Source organism: Ostrinia furnacalis, unplaced genomic scaffold, assembly GCF_004193835.3.
Source record: "Ostrinia furnacalis isolate ACB-3 unplaced genomic scaffold, ASM419383v2 OfSCF4295, whole genome shotgun sequence".
NCBI classification, from domain to species: Eukaryota; Metazoa; Arthropoda; class Insecta; order Lepidoptera; family Crambidae; genus Ostrinia; species Ostrinia furnacalis.
This window is the reverse complement of record NW_021134534.1, coordinates 148,101-168,738: the sequence shown is the minus strand read 5'-3', so window position 1 is coordinate 168,738 and position 20,638 is coordinate 148,101. Positions and strand designations below refer to the sequence as shown.

The 20,638-nt window shown below is 41.7% G+C and overlaps 1 protein-coding gene across 1 annotated transcript; it reads right to left on the bottom strand.

Annotated features, from left to right (window-relative positions):
* Nucleotides 1-4,437: 4,437 nt before the first annotated feature.
* Nucleotides 4,438-15,402, bottom strand: Grina (glutamate [NMDA] receptor-associated protein 1). Its single transcript, XM_028313620.1, has 5 exons — nucleotides 15,299-15,402; nucleotides 14,436-14,542; nucleotides 13,330-13,489; nucleotides 6,246-6,375; nucleotides 4,438-4,804 (listed from the first exon to the last, which is right to left on the bottom strand). Exons 2-5 carry the CDS (start codon nucleotides 14,525-14,527, stop codon nucleotides 4,572-4,574), a joined length of 615 nt encoding a protein of 204 aa, XP_028169421.1. The 5' UTR covers nucleotides 14,528-14,542; nucleotides 15,299-15,402; the 3' UTR covers nucleotides 4,438-4,571.
* Between the last annotated feature and the right edge of the window lie 5,236 nt (nucleotides 15,403-20,638).

The window sequence follows — 20,638 nt, the reverse complement described above, 5'->3', positions numbered from 1 at the left end:
TCTACTGTAAGCTCGCTCCATCGGATTAGGGCAGGTGACAGCAAACCCCTTAACTAAATAAGTCCACCTTTCCGCCCTAAAGACAGTAATAAAATTGACGGTTGAAGAAAATAAGGTTTTTTAAGGCCACCATGTGTGCTGCACGTGCTTGCCAGTCATCAAGCCACCATTACGTAAACCTAAAATGGCCTAGGGGTTCACGTACCCCACTTTGAGAAACCCTGGATTATGAGGACTCCATCGACACTTATCGAGTGAAACTGCCAAAAAATAATCATTTTTAAAGACATAATTTAAAGATTCCTGAGTCGAGGAATCACAGCCTAACTACGGGTACATACCTACACTAGTTTATTGCTACTGATAGATAATAAAAACGCGGTAACACATGAAGAATAAACATTTATTGATGTGAATCATTTTTACAATAAACAACATTTATCGCAGCGACGGCTTATTTGTTTTTACATGTTTTTAACGGAATGTGTTACTTCCAAAGATTAGAACCGGCCTTAGGATACGGTCTCCTCTATTAAACGATATAGATCGTTTCATCCACGAAGACGCGCCCCACGATTCTTCCGCAAATGTTTGAGTGTTATCGGTACACGCTAAAATATCCATGAGTGCGCTTGCACACTATAATGATGACGCTCGAATTGCTCGGATCAAACTCCCCGCATCCCGCGCTTCCCTCGACCAAAAAGTGGTGGTGCGCGTCTTCGTGGATGAAACGATCTATACGCATCGTACGTCAGCGTCAAACGTTCCTATCGACGTCCATACGCCGATGTCAACGTCTGAAAGATATCAAAACGACAGTTTTCTATTATAGTAAGCATTGTTACGCGTCCTACGGCGTTAATAGGCCACCAGTCTTTGAACATTTTCGACGCTAAAGGAATAAATAATCCGTCGACCGAATACAATACTATAAATCTGAAATATATATTTATTACTTCTCTAAGCTACGTCACATTACATTTCAGACCATATCTTTAACACAATCTTATTCCCCCTGTACGTATCATTCCAAAGACGGATAGTTGAAGAGCTTTGAATTCATCTTACTAATCATAGATAGAAAGCATTTTACTACCCGTTCGCGCTAAGTTTGCCGGTCCGTGGAATGCGCGTCCCCTCCCCCAACCGCGATTAATCGCAATAAGTTAGTGATCAACGCAATTAATGTGTCTTATTTTACGCAAATACAAAATTGTTATCAATAATAATAAATAAAAAATATTTTAAATATAGTTTGTTAAAGTTATAGACGCTTCCCTTCGAGTGACGTCATATCGCCAGCAGCAAACTTAAAGCGAACGGATAGTAATAATTTGTTTGTAACAAATTTTACTTTCTTTAGCGAGTTTCGTACGTGTTTCTATGACATCACATGTCCCATAGTGAAGTTGTTTTGAAAAATTTTTTATGCATAACAAGGCAGGTATTTGACCACAATCACACCTGATGTTAAGTGGGATGCAGTCTAGGATTATCACGATGCAATGAATAAATGAATTTGAATCACGTCATGATGCATCACTGACTCGAGTTTTCAGTTTTGAAAATTGCAATTGAATTAATTTTAGCTCAAGAGACAACGCTCTAAAAATGGTACTAATCGACTAGTACTGTCATAGATGTTTACATCGTAAGTTTACAGTAATTAGAAATTTTAAACGAAACTAACTCTTCTGTCTGTAGGTACAGAGCGTTCATTCGTTTGCCATCAAATCATTTACTATGCCATCTATTGCTACCAAACAACAATTTAATTTAATACAAACATACCAAAGCTTCTTTGTTTATTTAATATTTTATACTTAATATTCGTGGAACACACAAAATGGTCTATGGTTTTGTATTAAGATTATTGTGCTCATTTTGACTAGTAATTACAATTATGCAACGATTTTTATTTTAAATTAAATCTCATACGACATTATTTTAGAGCTACGATTATATCAGTACCATTAATAAAAAAGCCAATTATTATTATAATTATTGTTTTATTGGTTCCTTACATCTAAGGCATAGAACGGTAAGTTTAAAGCACATCAAAGCGAATTCTAATATACAGCATTACATTAACATAATAATAAGTATAATAGAAGTTGAATATTTTTAAGGTATTTGCTTGGTAACATTAAAATTAAATAATGGTTCGTTGAGGATTGGCTTTATTAACCAGCTTTAATTACAATATAATCTGTGAAAATGTTATCTAGAGGAGTGTTTTCTGTCTACCCACAAGCCACTTGGGACTATCATAAGGTGACCATAGACACTCCATAAACAAGGCTGTGTTTGGTTCATACAAGTTTCATAACCTAGACTATCAGGAATAATATTATAAACATGTAAATAATATACCACTTCTAATATAATAAAATCTTAACACAATAATAATACTCTTACTGACAGTTGATTGGATATTTTTTGTACATCGACTGAGCATCGATTTTTAAAAGTATGGCTTTAGTATTCATAAAGCCGATGATCTAATATACGATACGAAACAAATTCAATTAATATGAATCGTACATTAGAAACTCGACTATAACTAAACGTAATAAGTTCGAGATTCAACTGTTAATAAGAGTAGAGAACGAACATGACACCGGCGATTTACTCAGTTCAGACTAAAGCAAATAAGACGTTGCTCAATATTTTGAGTCCAAGTAACATGAACATCAAACTATCCCTCTCACTCACACCAAGATACCGGTATGAATGACAGAGATAGCAACACTAAATACGTCAGGGAGTTTCAATGTAAATCGAGAGTGCCGTCGTTCCAAAAACCATTATAAGTAAATATCAACGAATACTAACACCGAGTAGTAAGTTAGCAGTGACTAAAGAGCGCACGCAGCTTATTTAGAACTAATCTTTGAATTTTTGGCTCGTATACTGAAATGACACTTAATAGCATGAATTTAAAGTTGAAATTGAATATTTAAACCAATCAAAGGCTTGCCTGACTCATATTAAGCGTCGTTTCAGAATACAAGCCGTATAGTGTGACCAAGCTTACATGATACTTGATAAATTTTTTTTAAGATTATTTGCTTATTTATAGCAATTTTTTCCTTATTTAAAGCTGGAAAATTGGTGACTTATTTGCAGTAATATTAAGTAGTAGTGGTATATTCATATTGCTTGGTCAAACTATACAGACGAAGAGGCATAGAGGTTACATTCGGTTTAATATAAATCTATGTATTCCGAATTATTGTTAGACGTTCCCTTGGTTTTTTACCATTATACATTTCATTCGAGCCGCTAGCTACGTTAGTTTAATATAAGGTTAGGCAACGGTTGTATAAAAAGTGTACAGTTAAACGCTAAAGTAAATATACAACTTTATGTCAAAGCTGTAAGGCTTTGAATTGTATAAATATTTTCGCGGATACCTGTACAAATAAATGCGAAACACATTGACAATTAAAAAATATTTAATAATATTTATAATTATCTAAATTAAATTCCGAAAATACCAATCTGAGCTTCCCCATTGACGAATTTAGGACTAACGATATTTTGTACATAAATGTATTTAAAATAAATAATTAAATCAAATTATAAGACCAATTTTTGGAAAAATTTCAATAAAATTAGAAACATTTAAGAAATACACAACTAATACATTTTAAGTCAGAATTGAAATTAATCAACATACTACTCAAAACAAAAATTGACCATATTGAAAATTATAACAGTTTTTTGTGACAAATTTCGACTAATATATTTAAATAAACGTCGTTTTGTCTCTTATTACCGCAATATATCGTAATTGTCTCTTTCTTTTAAATGTTGAAAGAGACAAATTGAAAATTGAAAAAGGTGTTGCTTTAAATTTTTTAAGAATAACAAGGTTACACTTTTTTTTACAAAGAAATCAGTAGTGAAATCAATCACGTATAATATCTACACAACGATTTTCGATTTAAACGTGAATGAGCACATCTTTTTAATGCCTTTTAATCTTTTTAATAATTAACAATCCTTTAATTTTAATGAGTTCGATGAGTATTGCACCGCTATTATATTAAATCAGTTCTTTAAATAGCTTAGGTTTTAACATTAAAATATTATCTATGTTTAAATTCTGATTCGATGAGAAAGTTTTCAATGTGCTCATTGCATGACGCATTACGTCATTAATATCTCTAGATACGTCATTAATTCTTCAAGCTCCGCGAATCTAGACACAATAGATAATCAATTGTTATGACATTAATTAATGCCGTCTGGGACTCAATCGGTTAATGAGGGTTTTCGCGATTGAAAAATCCGCCAGATGGCAATACGTAGACGCGAGGTCCAAATGCTGCGTGATTGGTGGATTTGACATATATATGTCAAGGTCATGTTAAAAATAACCAATGCCATCTGGCGGATTTTTCAATCGCGAAAACTCTCATTTAAGACAGTCGACTAAAACACTCGGAATGACGCATTACGAGATTACTCTAACATTTTTAATACCACAGAAACCAAAAACAAAAGATGTGCTCATACAAACGGGAATGCTACTCCAAAAATCAAAGACAAACCTCTCGCTCCTAGTCTCTGGCCGCTCCGATGATGGCAAGGATGTACATGAAGATATTTATGATGTCCAGGTAGAGGTTCAACGCAGCGAAGATGTATTCTTCGGGGGAGATGGTATACTTGTGCTTGCCGCCCATCATCAGTTGCGTGTCATAGACAAGGTAGAAGGAGAACAGTAGAGCCCCCACTGAAGCGTAGACCAGATGCAGGATCTTAACTTCGCGGAAGAAGATCGCGATGAGGCCTGCGGGATATAAAAAGATGATTAAGAGTGTTGGTTAAAGCGTTTGAGAATGTAAAGGATTTTTCTTGAAATAAAAATCAATTTATTGACCATATATTTCCTAAAAAAATCTTTCAGTCTGTCAACTAAGTAAACTATCAAAAAATATTGGACACATTGGACACATATTACATATTTTTTTATTTGTCAATCGAATATGTCATTACAAAATTATGATGCGTTGAAGTACCGCGTGACAAAGTGCTACACTTTTAAGCACTCCTTGACGTCACGGGTTTTTTCTTTTGATAGATAGATTGATAAATGGTTTATTTGCAAAACACATTGACACACAGGCAACAAAAAGTAAGATTAATAAACACAGGAGTAGCAGGAAAGATATAGTACATTACAAAGAGTAAAAAAGAAAATCCTGCGCTAAGGTATAAGTGTGCCGCAGTGCAGCGATGCAAAATAGCAGAGAGCTCAGTGTAGACACTGCTCTAAAATGAGCAGAAAACTGATTTTCAGCTCTTACTTGAAAAAAAGGAAGGAAGACGCACGATTATGGTAGAGAATAAGGTGGTGAAAATGTACTATTGTAAACCTACATAAATATCAGAATTATTAATTTTAGCCTTTTATACGTCCCGCCCGGTATTACTTAAACCCTGCTTCGGGATAGTAAATGGACCAGTGCTGAGAAGCGTATATGAAAGATGATGAAGATCTTAAAAAAATAATGATGCCAGAGTAAAAGGATTTCAATCCTTTGCACATACCACAGAAAAAACGATTTCAAGAAACGGTGGGAAAGTGGGTATGGGTAGGATCGTTTTCTATCAAGGCGGAAACGAGGCAAGAGGAGATGAGACATGGTATAAGGCTTATAATCAGGGTGGAAAAAAATCACGTTTTTTTTTATTTATTTGATTCCATCGCTGCAGCTCCTGTGTTGACCTTGACCGGCTGTCAAGCTGTGACCGTCAATAAAAACCCAACCAATGAAGGTCAAGTTGTCCCGGGAGAAAGTTAAACTGTTATTGGGCCGCAACGATATAGTTCAAAAGAACATAGGAGGAGTTCGAAGTTAAAGGTCGACTTTCCTCCAGTGCGAAGGTGACAAACAAAGGTTTAATGGAATAGGAATGTAACTTTTGGTGGAAAACGGCTATCATTAAACCTTAATTTCGAACTCCTCCTATGTTCTTCTGATTAATTTCGTAGCGGGTCCAATGACCGTTTGTTTTCCCCGGGACAAACTTGACCTTCATTGGTTGGGTTTTTGTGGCGGTCAAGCTGTAGATCCTGGCTACACAGGAGTTGCAGCGGTGGGAACGAGAGGTGGGAATAGTCCTGTATTTTGAGAAGTTGGCTATTTGCGAGCGGTTGGCATTTTGAGAAGTTGGCCTTCTGAGCTGAAAGAGTAAAGGAGAAGCCAAAGGAACACGAGACAACTTACCGAAGAGCAGGAAGACGACTGTGGCGCATAGCAGCACGCCGCCCATGGTGGTGAAGTCCCACTTGGTCTGGAAGGCGAACAGCGTCAGCGCCAGGCACACCGCCGCTGTGATGCCGATCGCTATCATCACCTACAAATAACAATTATTTTCAAGTTTCTGTGAAAAATCGCACCTATTGTCGGCCGTTTGGTGTAGTGGTTCAGAACGGACTACTATGCCGAGAGGTCCCGGGTTCGATTCCCGGCCGGGCAGAAATTGAAATGATGAATTTTAATTTCTGTGACGGGTCTGGGTGTTACTATGTATAATATGTATTAAAAAAAAAGTATATAAGTAGTATATCCGTTAAGCTAGCACCCATAACACAAGTAATTAATTGCTTACTTTGGGGCTAGATGGCGCTGTGTGAGATTGTAAAAAAAAAAATGATTTTTTTTCATGGAAACTGTGTTTTTTTAAATGCTTCTTATGTTAACATTTTAAGGGCCCTCGCCCACGGCGGCGTTTACGAAACGCGCGACAGTATCGCTACTAACGCGCGTTAGTCGCATTTGCAACGCACTACAGAAGTGATGCCAACACGCTACTAAAGCGCTACAGCAGACAAAATTGCCGTGGGCAAGGGCCCTAAGACACATGGTAATTAAAAAATAAACAGTTTTTAACAAAAAAAAAAACTGTCGTAATACCTTTTTTCATACAAACTTGAAAAGTGAATAACTTGAAAAATACAGTTGGCTGTATAAAGAGCCCTATTGCGTCGCGTTAAGGTCGACCGCACAGCTGATCTAATACATGGAGGAGCTGATACATTGCGAGCCTTACTGCCCGGTCTTAAGGTCGACTCATCAAGCCTTAATTCTCGAGCAGTAGCCGCTGCATAATGAGCCTTACTGCTTCGCGTTAAAGTCGCGGCCAGCTCACTGAGCTCGCCTATTGATGTCACGGTATAGTGAGCCCTATTGCTTTGCGTTAAGGTCTCACTGAGCTGGTCTGGTACATGGAGGAGGAGACGCCCAGCAGGAAGCTCTGCGCCGCCGTGAAGATGGCATTGTATAGTGAGTCTTACTGCCTCGCATTAAGGACGCGCTTAATCATGTAGCTGGTCGGTATACAGAGGTGAGGCCACGGTATTGTAAGCCTTACTGCCTGGTGTTTAGGACGCGCTGACTCACATAGCTGGTCTCGTATATAGACACTGATGCTGCAGTATTATGAGCCCTTACTGCCTGAACAGTAGCTGCTGCATAATGAGCCTTATTGCTCCGCGTTAAGGTCGACTCATCAAGCGTCGGTATACTGAGGTGATGCCACGGTATTTTGAGCCTTACTGCCCGAGCAGTCTGCTGCAAAATATGCCTTATTGCTTCGCGTTAAGGACTCACCGAGCTGGTCTGGTACATGGAGGAGGAGACGCCCAGCAGGAAGCTCTGTGCCGCCGTAAAGTTGGCATTGTATTGTGAGTCTTACTGCCTTGCATTAAGGATGCGCTGACTCACATGTCTGGTCTCGTATGTAGACACTGATGCCACAGTATTGTGAACCTTACTGCCCTAGCAGTGGTTGCTGCAAAATATGCCTTATTGCTTTGCGTTAAGGTCTCACCGAGCTGGTCTGGTACATGGAGGAGGAGACGCCCAGCAGGAAGCTCTGCGCCGCCGTGAAGATGGCGAGGAATATGAAGTTATATTGTGAACCTTACTACCTTGCGTTAAGGACGCACTGACTCAAGTAGCTGGTCTCGTATCTAGAGGCGATGCTACAGTATTGTGACCCTTACTGCCCGAGCAGTAGCTGCTGCAAAATATGCCTTATTGCCTCGCGTTAAGTTCTCACCGAGCTGGTCTGGTACATGGAGGAGGAGACGCCCAGCAGGAAGCTCTGCGCCGCAGTAAAGTTGGCATTATATTATGAGTCTTACTGCCTTGCATTAAGGATGCGCTGACTCACATAGCTGGTCTGGTATCTAGAGGCGATGCCACGGTATTGTGAACCTTACTGCCCGAGCAGTAGTTGCTGTATAATGAGCCTTATTGCTTTGCGTTAAGGTCGACTGAACTGGTCTGGTACATGGAGGAGATGAGATGAAGATGGCATTATATTATGAGTCTTCTTCTTATTCGTTACGCTCTTGGGAGAGCTGTCGTGGTCACGTTGAGGCGTTGTTCACATCGGTTGTAGAGGCAGATACAACTCTCCGCACGATCTCCCGCCATCTCTCGCTATTGGCAGACTGTCTGGTGCAGTCACATACGCCGTCTCAAACTGCTGATTTTACTTGATCGGTCCAGCGCATTAGTGACCTGCCACGTGATCGGGTTCCTTCGACTTTTCTTATGCTGATGCAAAATATGCCTTATTGCTTTGCGTTAAGGTCTCACCGAGCTGGTCTGGTACATGGAGGAGGAGACGCCCAGCAGGAAGCTCTGCGCCGCCGTGAAGATGGCATCGTATTGTGAGTCTTACTGCCTGGCATTAAGGACGCGCTGACTCACATAGCTGGTCTGGTATCTAGAAGTGATGCCACGGTATTTTGAGCCTTACTGCCCGAGGAGTGGTTGCTGCAAAATATGCCTTATTTATTGCCTCGCGTTAAGGTCTCACCGAGCTGGTCTGGTACATGGAGGAGGAGACGCCCAGCAGGAAGCTCTGCGCCGCCGTGAAGATGGCATCGTATTGTGAGTCTTACTGCCTCGCATTAAGGACGCACTGACTCACATGTCTGGTCTCGTATGTAGACACTGATGCCACAGTAGTGTGAACCTTACTGCCCGAGCAGACTGCTGCAAAATATGCCTTATTGCCTCGCGTTAAGGACTCACCGAGCTGGTCTGGTACATGGAGGAGGAGACGCCCAGCAGGAAGCTCTGCGCCGCCGTGAAGATGGCCAGGAAGATGAAGTTATATTACGAACCTTACTGCCTCGCATTAAGGACGCGCTGACTCACATAGCTGGTCTGGTATCTAGAGGCGATGCCACGGTATTTTGAGCCTTAGTGCCCGAGCAGTAGTTGCTGCAAAATGACCCTTGCTGCCCGAGCAGTAGCTGCTGCATAATGAGCCTTACTGCTCCGCGTTAAGGTCGCAGTCAAGTCAACTGAGCTCAACTGGTGATGTCACAATTGCTTTGCATTAAGGACGCGCTGACTCACATAGCTGGTCTCGTACGTAGAGATGATGTTGCTGCAAAATATGCCTTATTGCTTTGCGTTAAGGTCGACTCAACTGGTCTGGTACATGGAGGAGGCTATTGCAAAATATGCCTTATTGCGCCGCGTTAAGGTCGCGGCCAGCTCTATGAGCTCGCCCGGTGACGTCACGGTATAGTGAGCCTTATTGCTTCGCGTTAAGGACTCACCGAGCTGGTCTGGTACATGGAGGAGGAGACGCCGAGCAGGAAGCTCTGCGCCGCCGTGAAGATGGCCAGGAAGATGAAGTTGTATTACGAACCTTACTGCCTTGCATTAAGGACGCGCTGACTCACATAGCTGGTCTGGTATCTAGAGGCGATGCCACGGTATTGTGAACCTTACTGCCCGAGCAGTGGTTGCTGTATAATGAGCCTTATTGCTTCGCGTTAAGGTCGACTCAACTGGTCTGGTACATGGAGGAGATGAGATGAAGATGGCATTATATTATGAGTCTTCTTCTTATTCGTTACGCTCTTGGGAGAGCTGTCGTGGTCACGTTGAGGCGTTGTTCATATCGGTTGTAGAGGCAGATGCAACTCTCCGCACGATCTCCCGCCATCTCTCTCTATTGGCAGACTGTCTGGTGCAGTCACATACGCCGTCTCCCACTGCTGATTTCACTTGATCGGTCCAGCGCATTAGTGACCTGCCACGTGATCGGGTTCCTTCAACTTTTCTTATGCTGATGCAAAATATGCCTTATTGCTTCGCGTTAAGGACTCACCGAGCTGGTCTGGTACATGGAGGAGGAGACGCCCAGCAGGAAGCTCTGCGCCGCCGTGAAGATGGCCAGGAAGATGAAGTTGGTGGGCGCGGTGCGGCGCACTGTCTCGCAGCACGCCATCGCGATCAGGCACACGAACACTGTCACTAGCGCCACCCAGCTGGGAAGCCGCCGTGACGATGCCAGGCATTGTGAACCTTACTGCCTGGCGTTAAGAACGCGCTGACTTACGGCTGGTTGGTATACTGAGGTGACGGCACGGTAGTGTAAGCCTTACTGCCTAGCGTTAAGGACGCGTTGACTTAAGTAGCTGATCGGTATACTAAGGTGATGCCACAGCATTGAGACCCTTACTACCTCGGTCTGGTATCTAAAGCCTGGTCCGTGAGCACGTAGAATTTTGTCCAATGACCCCAAACTACCCATCCTTATCGCTCGCGCGTAATTATATTGCTGTCGCGACTGTGCGACGGGCGCCCCTAGTGAGTGTGCTCACGGACCTGGCTTTAGAGGCGATGCTACAGTATTGTGACCCTTACTGCCCGAGCAGTAGCTGCTGCAAAATGAGCCTTACTGCTCTGCGTTAAGGTCGCGGTGATGTCACGATTGCTTTGCATTAAGGACGCGCTGACTCACATAGCTGGTCTCGTACGTAGAGATGATGTTGCTGCAAAATATGCCTTATTGCTTCGCGTTAAGGTCTCACCGAGCTGGTCTGGTACATGGAGGAGGAGACGCCCAGCAGGAAGCTCTGCGCCGCCGTGAAGATGGCCAGGAAGATGAAGTTGGTGGGCGCGGTGCGGCGCACTGTCTCGCAGCACGCCATCGCGATCAGGCACACGAACACTGTCACTAGCGCCACCCAGCTGGGAAGCCACCGTGACGATGCGAGGCATTGTGAACCTTACTGCCTGGCGTTAAGGACGCGCTGACTTACGGCTGGTCGGTATACTGAGGTGACGGCACGGTACTGTAAGCCTTACTGCGTAGCGTTAAGGACGCGCTGACTTACGGCTGGTCGGTATACTGAGGTGACGGCACGGTACTGTGAACCTTACTGCCTCGCATTAAGGACGCGTTGACTTAAGTAGCTGATCGGTATACTAAGGTGATGCCACAGCATTGAGACCCTTACTACCTCGGTCTGGTATCCAAAGCCTGGTCCGTGAGCACGTAGAATTTTGTCCAATGACCCCAAGCTACCCATCCTTATCGCTCGCGCGTAATTATATTGCTGTCGCGACTGTGTGACGGGCGCCCCTAGTGAGTGTGCTCACGGACCTGGCTTTAGAGGCGATGCTACAGTATTGTGACCCTTACTGCCCGAGCAGTAGTTGCTGCTAAATGACCCTTACTGCCCGAGCTGTAGCTGCTGCATAATGAGCCTTACTACTCGACGTTACGGTCGCGGTCAGCTCACTGAGTTCGCCCGATGATGTCACAGTATAATGAGCCTTATTGCTTCCCGTTAAGGTCGACTCAACTGGTCTGGTACATGGAGGAGGCTATTGCAAAATATGCCCTATTGCTTTGCGTTAAGGTCATACCGAGCTGGTCTGGTACATGGAGGAGGAGACACCCAGCAGGAAGCTCTGCGCCGCCGTGAAGATGGCATCGTATTGTGAGTCTTACTGCCTGGCATTAAGGACGCGCTGACTCACATAGCTGGTCTCGTATGTAGAGATGATGTTGCTGCAAAATATGCCCTATTGCTTCGCGTTAAGGTCATACCGAGCTGGTCTGGTACATGGAGGAGGAGACGCCCAGCAGGAAGCTCTGCGCCGCCGTGAAGATGGCATCGTATTGTGAGTCTTACTGCCTGGCATTAAGGACGCGCTGACTCACATAGCTAGTCTCGTATGTAGAGATGATGTTGCTGCAAAATATGCCCTATTGCTTCGCGTTAAGGTCTCACCGAGCTGGTCTGGTACATGGAGGAGGAGACGCCCAGCAGGAAGCTCTGCGCCGCCGTGAAGATGGCATTGTATTGTGAGTCTTACTGCTTTGCATTAAGGACGCGCTTATTCATGTAGCTGGTTTGGTGAGTAGATGTGATGTCAGCGCATTGTGAGTCTTACTGCCTTGCATTAAGGATGCGCTGACTCACAGAGATGCTGTCGCAATATTGTGAGCCTTACTGCCCCAGCAGTCTGCTGCAAAATATGCCTTATTGCTCCGCGTTAAGGACTCACCGAGCTGGTCTGGTACATGGAGGAGGAGACGCCCAGCAGGAAGCTCTGCGCCGCCGTGAAGATGGCCAGGAAGATGAAGTTGGTGGGCGCGGTGCGGCGCACTGTCTCGCAGCACGCCATCGCGATCAGGCACACGAACACTGTCACTAGCGCCACCCAGCTGGGAAGCCGCCGTGACGATGCGAGGCATTGTGAACCTTACTGCCTGGCGTTAAGGACGCGCTGACTTACGGCTGGTCGGTATACTGAGGTGAGGCCACGGTACTGTGAACCTTACTGCCTGGCGTTAAGGACGCGCTGACTTACGGCTGGTCGGTACACTGAGATGACGGCACGGTACTGTAAGCCTTACTGCCTGGCGTTAAGGACGCGCTTACGCATGTAGCTGGTCGGTATACTAAGGTGAAGCCACGGTATTGTGAGCCTTACTGCCTGGTGTTATTAAGGACGTGCTGACTCACAGAGCTGGTCTGGTATCTAGAGGCGATGCTACAGTATTGTGACCCTTACTGCCTTGCATTAAAGATGCGCTGACTTACATAGCTGGTCTGGTATTTACAGGTGATGCCACGGTATTGTAAGCCTTACTGCCTGGTGATTAGGACGCGCTGACTCACATAGCTGGTCTCGTATATAGACACTGATGCTGCAGTATTATGAGCCCTTACTGCCTGAACAGTAGCTGCTGCATAATGAGCCTTATTGCTCCGCGTTAAGGTCGACTCATCAAGCGTCGGTATACTGAGGTGATGCCACGGTATTTTGAGCCTTAGTGCCCGAGCAGTAGTTGCTGCATAATGAGCCTTACTGCTCCGCGTTAAGGTCGCGGCCAGCTCACTGAGCTGGCCCGGTGATGTCACAGTATAGCGAGTCTTATTGCTTTGCGTTAAGGACGCGCTGACTCACATAGTTGATCTCGTACGTAGAGATGATGTTGCTGCAAAATATGCCTTATTGCTTCGCGTTAAGGACTCACCGAGCTGGTCTGGTACATGGAGGAGGAGACGCCCAGCAGGAAGCTCTGCGCCGCCGTGAAGATGGCCAGGAAGATGAAGTTGGTGGGCGCGGTGCGGCGCACTGTCTCGCAGCACGCCATCGCGATCAGGCACACGAACACTGTCACTAGCGCCACCCAGCTGCGAAACACATGTTTTGATTTGAGGAGATTTTGATTTAAAATTTTGTTTTAAACCTTGTCAACTGTCATCCGCTTTGCAATGGAGGGAAGTCGAACCTTAATTTCGAACTCCTATGTTCTTCTGATTAATTTATTAGCGGGTCCAATGACAGTTTAACTTTCCCCTGGGACAAACTTGACCTTCATTGGTTGGGTAAATATGGCGGTCAAGCTGTAGATCCTGGCTACACAGGAGTTGCAGTGGTGGGAACGAGAGGTGGGAATAGTCCCGTATGTTTTGATTTGATGCAATGAGTTTTTGTACTTAAAGGCTGATTTACACGTATTAAGTAGTTAAGTATTTAACTAAATTCTATCTTAATTTTAAGTGATCAAATTGCTTCGTAATTAAATTTAAACTTAATTCCAAACGTCAAGCTCGTGTTTACTATGAAACCAAATCGTGTCAAGTGACAAGCCCCGCCCACCAACTTGACAGAAAAATGTAGGTAAGTTACCTACTTATCTACTTAATACGTTGATTTACACGAACTTAACAGTTGGCATCATTAAATCTCAACACAACTAAGATGCTGTAAAGTACGGCTAACGAGAAGCGATACCAAATGTAAACAAACCCAATGTCATGGTCATTTGGAATAGTAGGGGTGGGTTGCACCACCTATCTTTAACGGTAACTATGACGATAACCGGTGCTTTTTGTATGGAATTTGACAGATTTTTGACGTTTGTCAAAGTTAAAGTAAGATGGTGCAACCCATCCTAAGGGTTTGACTTTGACATATTTTGGCGGGAGAACGAGACATTACGACAAATACACAAGATGGGAACAGACAGAATAGATTGTCAGTTCGACAGTCGAATCGACCTTTTGTATCGTTGCTAGTTGGCCGTACTTTAATCTATTTTGAACTTGACATTAACAGAAGAATGGAAATACTCACAACAGCCAAGTGTTGCGAGCGACCCATAGCTGAGTGCGTTTCTCGAACAGAAACAGCGCGATGAAACCCATCGTCACCAGCAGCTGACACATCAGGATGGAATACACCTGCAAACACAAAATAATCATATTATATTCACTCATCTGCACCAATATTACAAAGCTGAAGTTTGTTTTTTTGGTTGAACGCGCTAATCTTAGCTACTTTTCCGATTTGAGGATAGCCCATTTATCGAGGAAGGCTTTAGGCCAGTGTTTTTCAACCTTTTTCATGACACGACAAGCCTAAAAAAATATTTTGCGACCCCTCAACCGTTCGCTTTTTTCATGCATTTCACAAAGATGTTGTACGGACCGAATTCTTCATTCTACAGGGTGTTAGGTAAATGGGTATATGAGCCGACACTAGCCCATGTTAACATGGGCATATAAATGGTATGGTGAAGTCAGAAATTTGATATCATCATTTTATTTTTTTTATTTTCATACAAAATAAATTTTGCAAGTTCCGATTTGTACTTGACCGATTGTATTTGACCATTTATATGCCCATGTTAACATGGGCTAGTGTCGGCTCATATACCCATTTACCAAACACCCTGTATACAACATTTATGCTTTTGCATAAATAGATTTCGGAAAACAATAATCTATCTTGAAAACTTTACTGAGGTAGTTTTTACGACTTCTCGCGACCCCACTATAGAGGCTTCAAGGCACAGGTTGAAAAACACTGCAGTTTAGGCTATTTAACATCACCCTACAGAAAGAAAAATGTTGCAAAAACGGGAAATATTATTCTTACTATTTTCTCACCACAATAATATTCACTCGGTGAATAAACAATCTCTGAATGAAAATTACCTTGCGTATGAAGGACTTTCTGATGGACTGTTCGTTGAAGTCGAACCCTTTGACGTCGCCATCCTCGCCCACGCTTCCTGGCGGGCCGTAACCTGGGGGCTGAAAATTAAAACATACAATTATGACAACATTATAAAAAATCAACGCCTCAATAGGGATGTTTCCTAGGTACAAAAGCAAGAGTTTGAATAAGACCGTCGGTTAACTTTATATCAAAAAATACTCGACACGTATTTTTCACTTTTTCAAACTAATGAAAATTGCGAGATAAAGCGCGCCAAAGTTCAAAAGAAGAGGCCCGTGACGTCAATGAGTGCTTAAAAGTGCAGCACTTTGTGACGTCGCGCGGAACTTCAACATAACTTTGTATCTGTTTGATTGATAATTAAAAATATACGCTTCCAATATTTTTTTATGTTTAACTTTAAAGGNGAGTTGCGCTCCGTGTATTGACCATTCTGGGTGGCGTAAAAAACATTGAATCCGCCTGGATCCGGCTCGAAGATTGTAAACCACCAGCTTTTGCACGGAGTACTTTTCAACTGACGCAGACGTCAAACCAGTTTTTTAATGAAAATCAAACCTAAGAGAAAAACCTCTACGGAGGTTTTATGCATCGGCAACACTATTGATGCATGAATGCTTTCTTAAGTCCTTAGTATAATGTCCAGATATTTTTAAAACAAGTTCTAAGTTAAGACCGTAACAATTGCTGTGATGTACCTTGTGGAGCATAATTTGTACATTCATACATTCACTCCGGATCCTTCTATACTACAAGTATGACGCAACTTTTACTTTCCGTCCTAAATATCCGTTAAATCATCCGTAAATTCCTTTCAACGCCTCAGGAATGTCTTCTCTCTATTGATATCAAAAGGCATTCACAGCATTAGGAGCGAAACACCAATCTATCTTCCATCACCAACACAATGCTGATAATTGACTCGCTATGCTACCATTCTACGTCGACATGTCAAAGGGTGGACCAAAAAACGCACAAAAGGTGCTATAAGTAAAAATTACCCGATTCTTATGAATATGTATGTATCATTATGGGTAACATATGCGCGACACATGGTCGATGGAGCATACGGCCTATTGATAATATTGGATATTTCGTCTGCAAGGGAAGTCGGGTTTTTTGCCCCAATTAAATGTGTAGTGTACAAAATGGTCCTTCTTTAAGGCGCTTTTGTAAAGGGTTACTTTTAGAGTTAGGTGTTTTATTGTGTTACTCATTTAGTAAGGGATATACTGGGTTTACTATTTAAAATGTAAAGGATTTTGCAATCCAAATACAATTAAGACGTTTTGTGCTTACAATTACCAGGTACGTAGATACCATACATTTTTGTTGATTTGATTGAAAAAAATAATTAAACAATGGTTACGTTCATTTTCACTCATACGTAAAGACAGCGAGTATTCTTATTGGGTTCCTAATATTTCATTCATATTTAGGTATCGCCCTTGTGGGCCATCAATATGTTCATTAGGAACAAAAAGCTGCCTAACCAACTTTTTCTAACAACGTTGGTGGCACTTTTATCATGTGTTCCATATCGATAAAATGCTCTGATAAAGATCCAGTTTCGCGAGATGACTAACATTAAATTGAAAATGGTATTTGCGTATTAAATTAATCATTAAACATCTCACAGACGACAGCACATCAAGGTGCATTTTATGCAGTAGGGTAAGGTGGTGTAAGAGTGCGCACTTTAATTTTGAGACCCCATAAAAAAATTAAAAATACCACATTTAGAAAAATCAACTTTATTTATTTATTAACTCTGTTTATCTGTCAACAAATTATAGAAGAACAAATCACGCTTATGTTATTAGTTAAGGTAGGAACTGAAGATATATAAAAAATGAAAATTGCGCACTCTTATACACCCAGGTGTATAAGAGTGCGCGTTGAGTCGTATAAGAGTGCGCGGATTAATTCTTAATGCACAAGTCGCACGTATACAGTCCTTAGCCTAAGTAGCCAGTACAGTGTTCATGCCACCATTACCGGCACACTGAGCACTCGATCCAATCTTCCGTGATAGGTTCTCGACTTGTGCCTGGTTGAATTCCATAGCTCTAGCAACGCTTGTAGCAGTTGGTTGTCTCAATGATATCTCAGGATATCTCTTCAAAAACACCTCAACCATTCTTTTCTAGCTAATTTAGATTCTGAATTAAAACTGTTTGGTATATCATATAGTTGAGCATACTCAAAAGCTAGCCCACGCAATACCTTTGCGGTTAATCCAAAGTACATGTTTTTAAATGGTACCTGAACTCTTTTACAACTTCATTCTTCGTATTGTGTTGTCGGGAAGAAGTTCTTCTTTCTCCGAGACATGCTGTAAATACACAAAATAAAATATAAGCATAATTAATGATATTTTATTTTACCCACAACACTTCACTAAATAAACGTCGTATAAGAGTGCGCGCGCAATCTTATACGCACACTCCGTGCGCACTCTTATACGTTTGACCCTTTTCAAACAAAATGAACCACTGCCGCCATCTATTGAGTTTTCGGGCAAGTTTTTCGAATGAATCGGTTAGCTAAGTAGGTAAGCTATTTGCATAAAAATTGAATAATTTTGTTAAACTGAAAGTCTACGAACAGAAATCTTTGCCAAACGCAATAAAATTAGATCAAAACGAGTAAAAAAGTTTCGACTTACGTGGTATCTCCTGTTTTTAACCAATTTCGTTTTTTTTTCGGCAGCGTAACCTTTATCACCAACAGATCAAAACACAACTAAAGCTAGCCGCATAGCCCTCCCAGGATCGACGTGACGTGCGATGCGCACTCTTATCGCCCGCGCACTCTTACACCACCTTACCCTAGTCATAGATGCTATTCTCCAATAAAAATGTAGGACTATACCTGGAAGTTGTGTTGACCTTACATATTATATGGATGTCTGGATGTTTGTTACTCTTTCACGCAAAAACCACTGAACGGATTTTGATGAAACTTTACAGTATTATTGTTTATCACCCAGAATAACATTATAGGCTATAATTTATGACGATCTGTGACAAACTAAATTTCACGCGGGTGAAGCTGCGGGCAAAAGTTAGTTCACCAATAATAGATATATGTCACATTGAGATTGTCACAAAGTGATGTATTTAGTAAGACAAGCATTTCTTTAAATAGTAGTGACAACTTACCAAGTGGTGTTATAAATCAGTGATACCATTTTAACCTTTGTAATGTGGATAAGGAAGGCACTTATTGGCTGGCTTTTTAATTTATGCAGAACTATAATCTTTTATTCAATCTATCCTATTCTTTTCGCAGTAATAAACCAATATCATCACAAAGTAAATTTCTACACAAAGTAAAGCATCATTACTTATGTTGCTCAAGCATGAAATCGCGTTAGATATATCACAAATCAATCTATTCATAATTGTCCATTATAACGGCACAAGTTGATCACCCAATTTTAATTAATTTATTAAGACAACAGCTCGGTTAATACGTGATTCGTTTTACCGATGTGCGAGCTATTAATCAAGTTTTTTGGCCCGTGGCAGTTTGGGGTTCCATGGGAAATGGGAAAACCTTAATAAACTGTTTAGTTTTCCAAAAACAATTGAGTTTAAGGTGGTGAAGGTCACATTTACTTCACCTTTTCTGTTTATGCGAAAAAATATAAACGTTTAAATACATAGTTCGTCAACCTGCGAATGCGTGTGAGTTGGCATCTTTCGATTTTAACATTTTTTTTGTAGTCAACTTTTTCTTGTAGGCTGACGAAAAGTGTAGAGTCGGTTGTAGACTGAGTCTGAAGTACGTGCAATACGTGCATACTTTTGCCTGATAATATCTGTCAATAATACCTGCTCCAGTCAGGTACATATCTATGTCAAGGAACAGATTTATTCAATAAACAATTTTATACATTTACAAGAAAACTTAAAATTACTTGAAAACTATGTCAAGAATATTTCGATTTGTAGTTTCTTCACAAAAAAACACAATGAAGAACCCATAGAAAAAAAATCAACACAAAATTCAGCGACCTCGCGTGATTTAAAAAAACCGCTTAACACATTCACCGTCGGCGCTATCTATACGACATAGAAATCATAGTTTCTTGATTATAATGTGCCTAAAAATTGCAGAACATAAATCCCTGCAGATGTTACTTTTAATTACAGCTACCGTGTTCTGATTGGAATGGGTTAAGATAGTAATTTCACGGGTGTGTTTTGATCTGAATAATTGATTTCTAATTTGTGTCTGTACATCAAAGAGCAGCGACGGTATCGTTTAATTGAGATGAGGTCAGACGATGCGCTGGGCTTCGACAAAGTTGTACCTACTAGTAATGCACCTGGATGCGGGCTGCGCTAGACCGGCCGTTGTGGAAATCTTTGGGGGAGGCCTTTGTCCAGCAAAATTATCACCAGCCACTACTATAGCGTTGATTTGTTTAAAGTGTGCTGATTGGCATGATGTCTTTTATCACCTAATGATAGGAAAGGATATTATACCCATACTCTGTTAAATAAATAAAATCTTTGGACAATTACACACAGCGCCAGCTAGCTCCAAAATAAGCAACTTATTATGCTTGTGTCATGGGTGCTAGCTTAACGAATATAGGTACTACCTTTATACTTTTTTATATGAAGATTTATAATTGTACTTACTGGAATCAGAATCAATTAATTTTGAACTTAATAATACAAGTACCTAAAATGTATAGTTTATGCTGGCATTCCGGTCACGGAAGCACCTGGATGCGGGCAGCGCAGGATAGGTTCTTGTGGAAATCCGTACGAAAAGTCGTTGTATAGCAGAAGATTCCATTAGGTTTAACCGAACAATGACGATGTATATTCAATGGCACACTCCTTTTAAGTTAATTGGGAAAGACTGGCTCTTTCTGCAGGTTAAAATTACGACTTCTAAAAATACAAAATAGCTTTATTGTAAGTGAGGGATGTAAATACAAAATGATAATGCGGTCCAACACCACGCAAATACTTCAACTCGTGGACAAGTTTTTACCCGAGACAACCCAGCGAGGCGTTCCATATCATTACAAGAAAAAAAGCGAGCCAAAAATCAAAAGAAATGACATCAGCCGGTACGTAAATAATTTATATTACAACTTCAAAAACACCGTCTCGTTTGCTAGTTGAGGCTGTTATGCGTGTGTTCATATGTTATTTAAACTAAAACACTATTGCAAGTAACAATTTGGCCCGCAGTACCGTTGCAGCTATAGATCAGCTCAGGTGTTGTCTGCCTGCGGGCTTTTTTTGTGGTGCAAGTCACTGGCTGATGATTTTACTGAAAGTTTTTAA

Coding starts and splice junctions, on each gene's coding strand:
- Grina (XM_028313620.1), bottom strand. CDS start 14,527: ATGTGTCAGCTGCTGGTGACGATGGGTTTCATCGCGCTGTTTCTGTTC. Junction 13,490..14,435: donor GCTCGCAACACTTGGCTGTT/GTGAGTATTTCC, acceptor TGTGTTTCGCAG/CTGGGTGGCGCTAGTGACAG. Junction 4,805..6,245: donor AGTCGTCTTCCTGCTCTTCG/GTAAGTTGTCTC, acceptor TATATCCCGCAG/GCCTCATCGCGATCTTCTTC.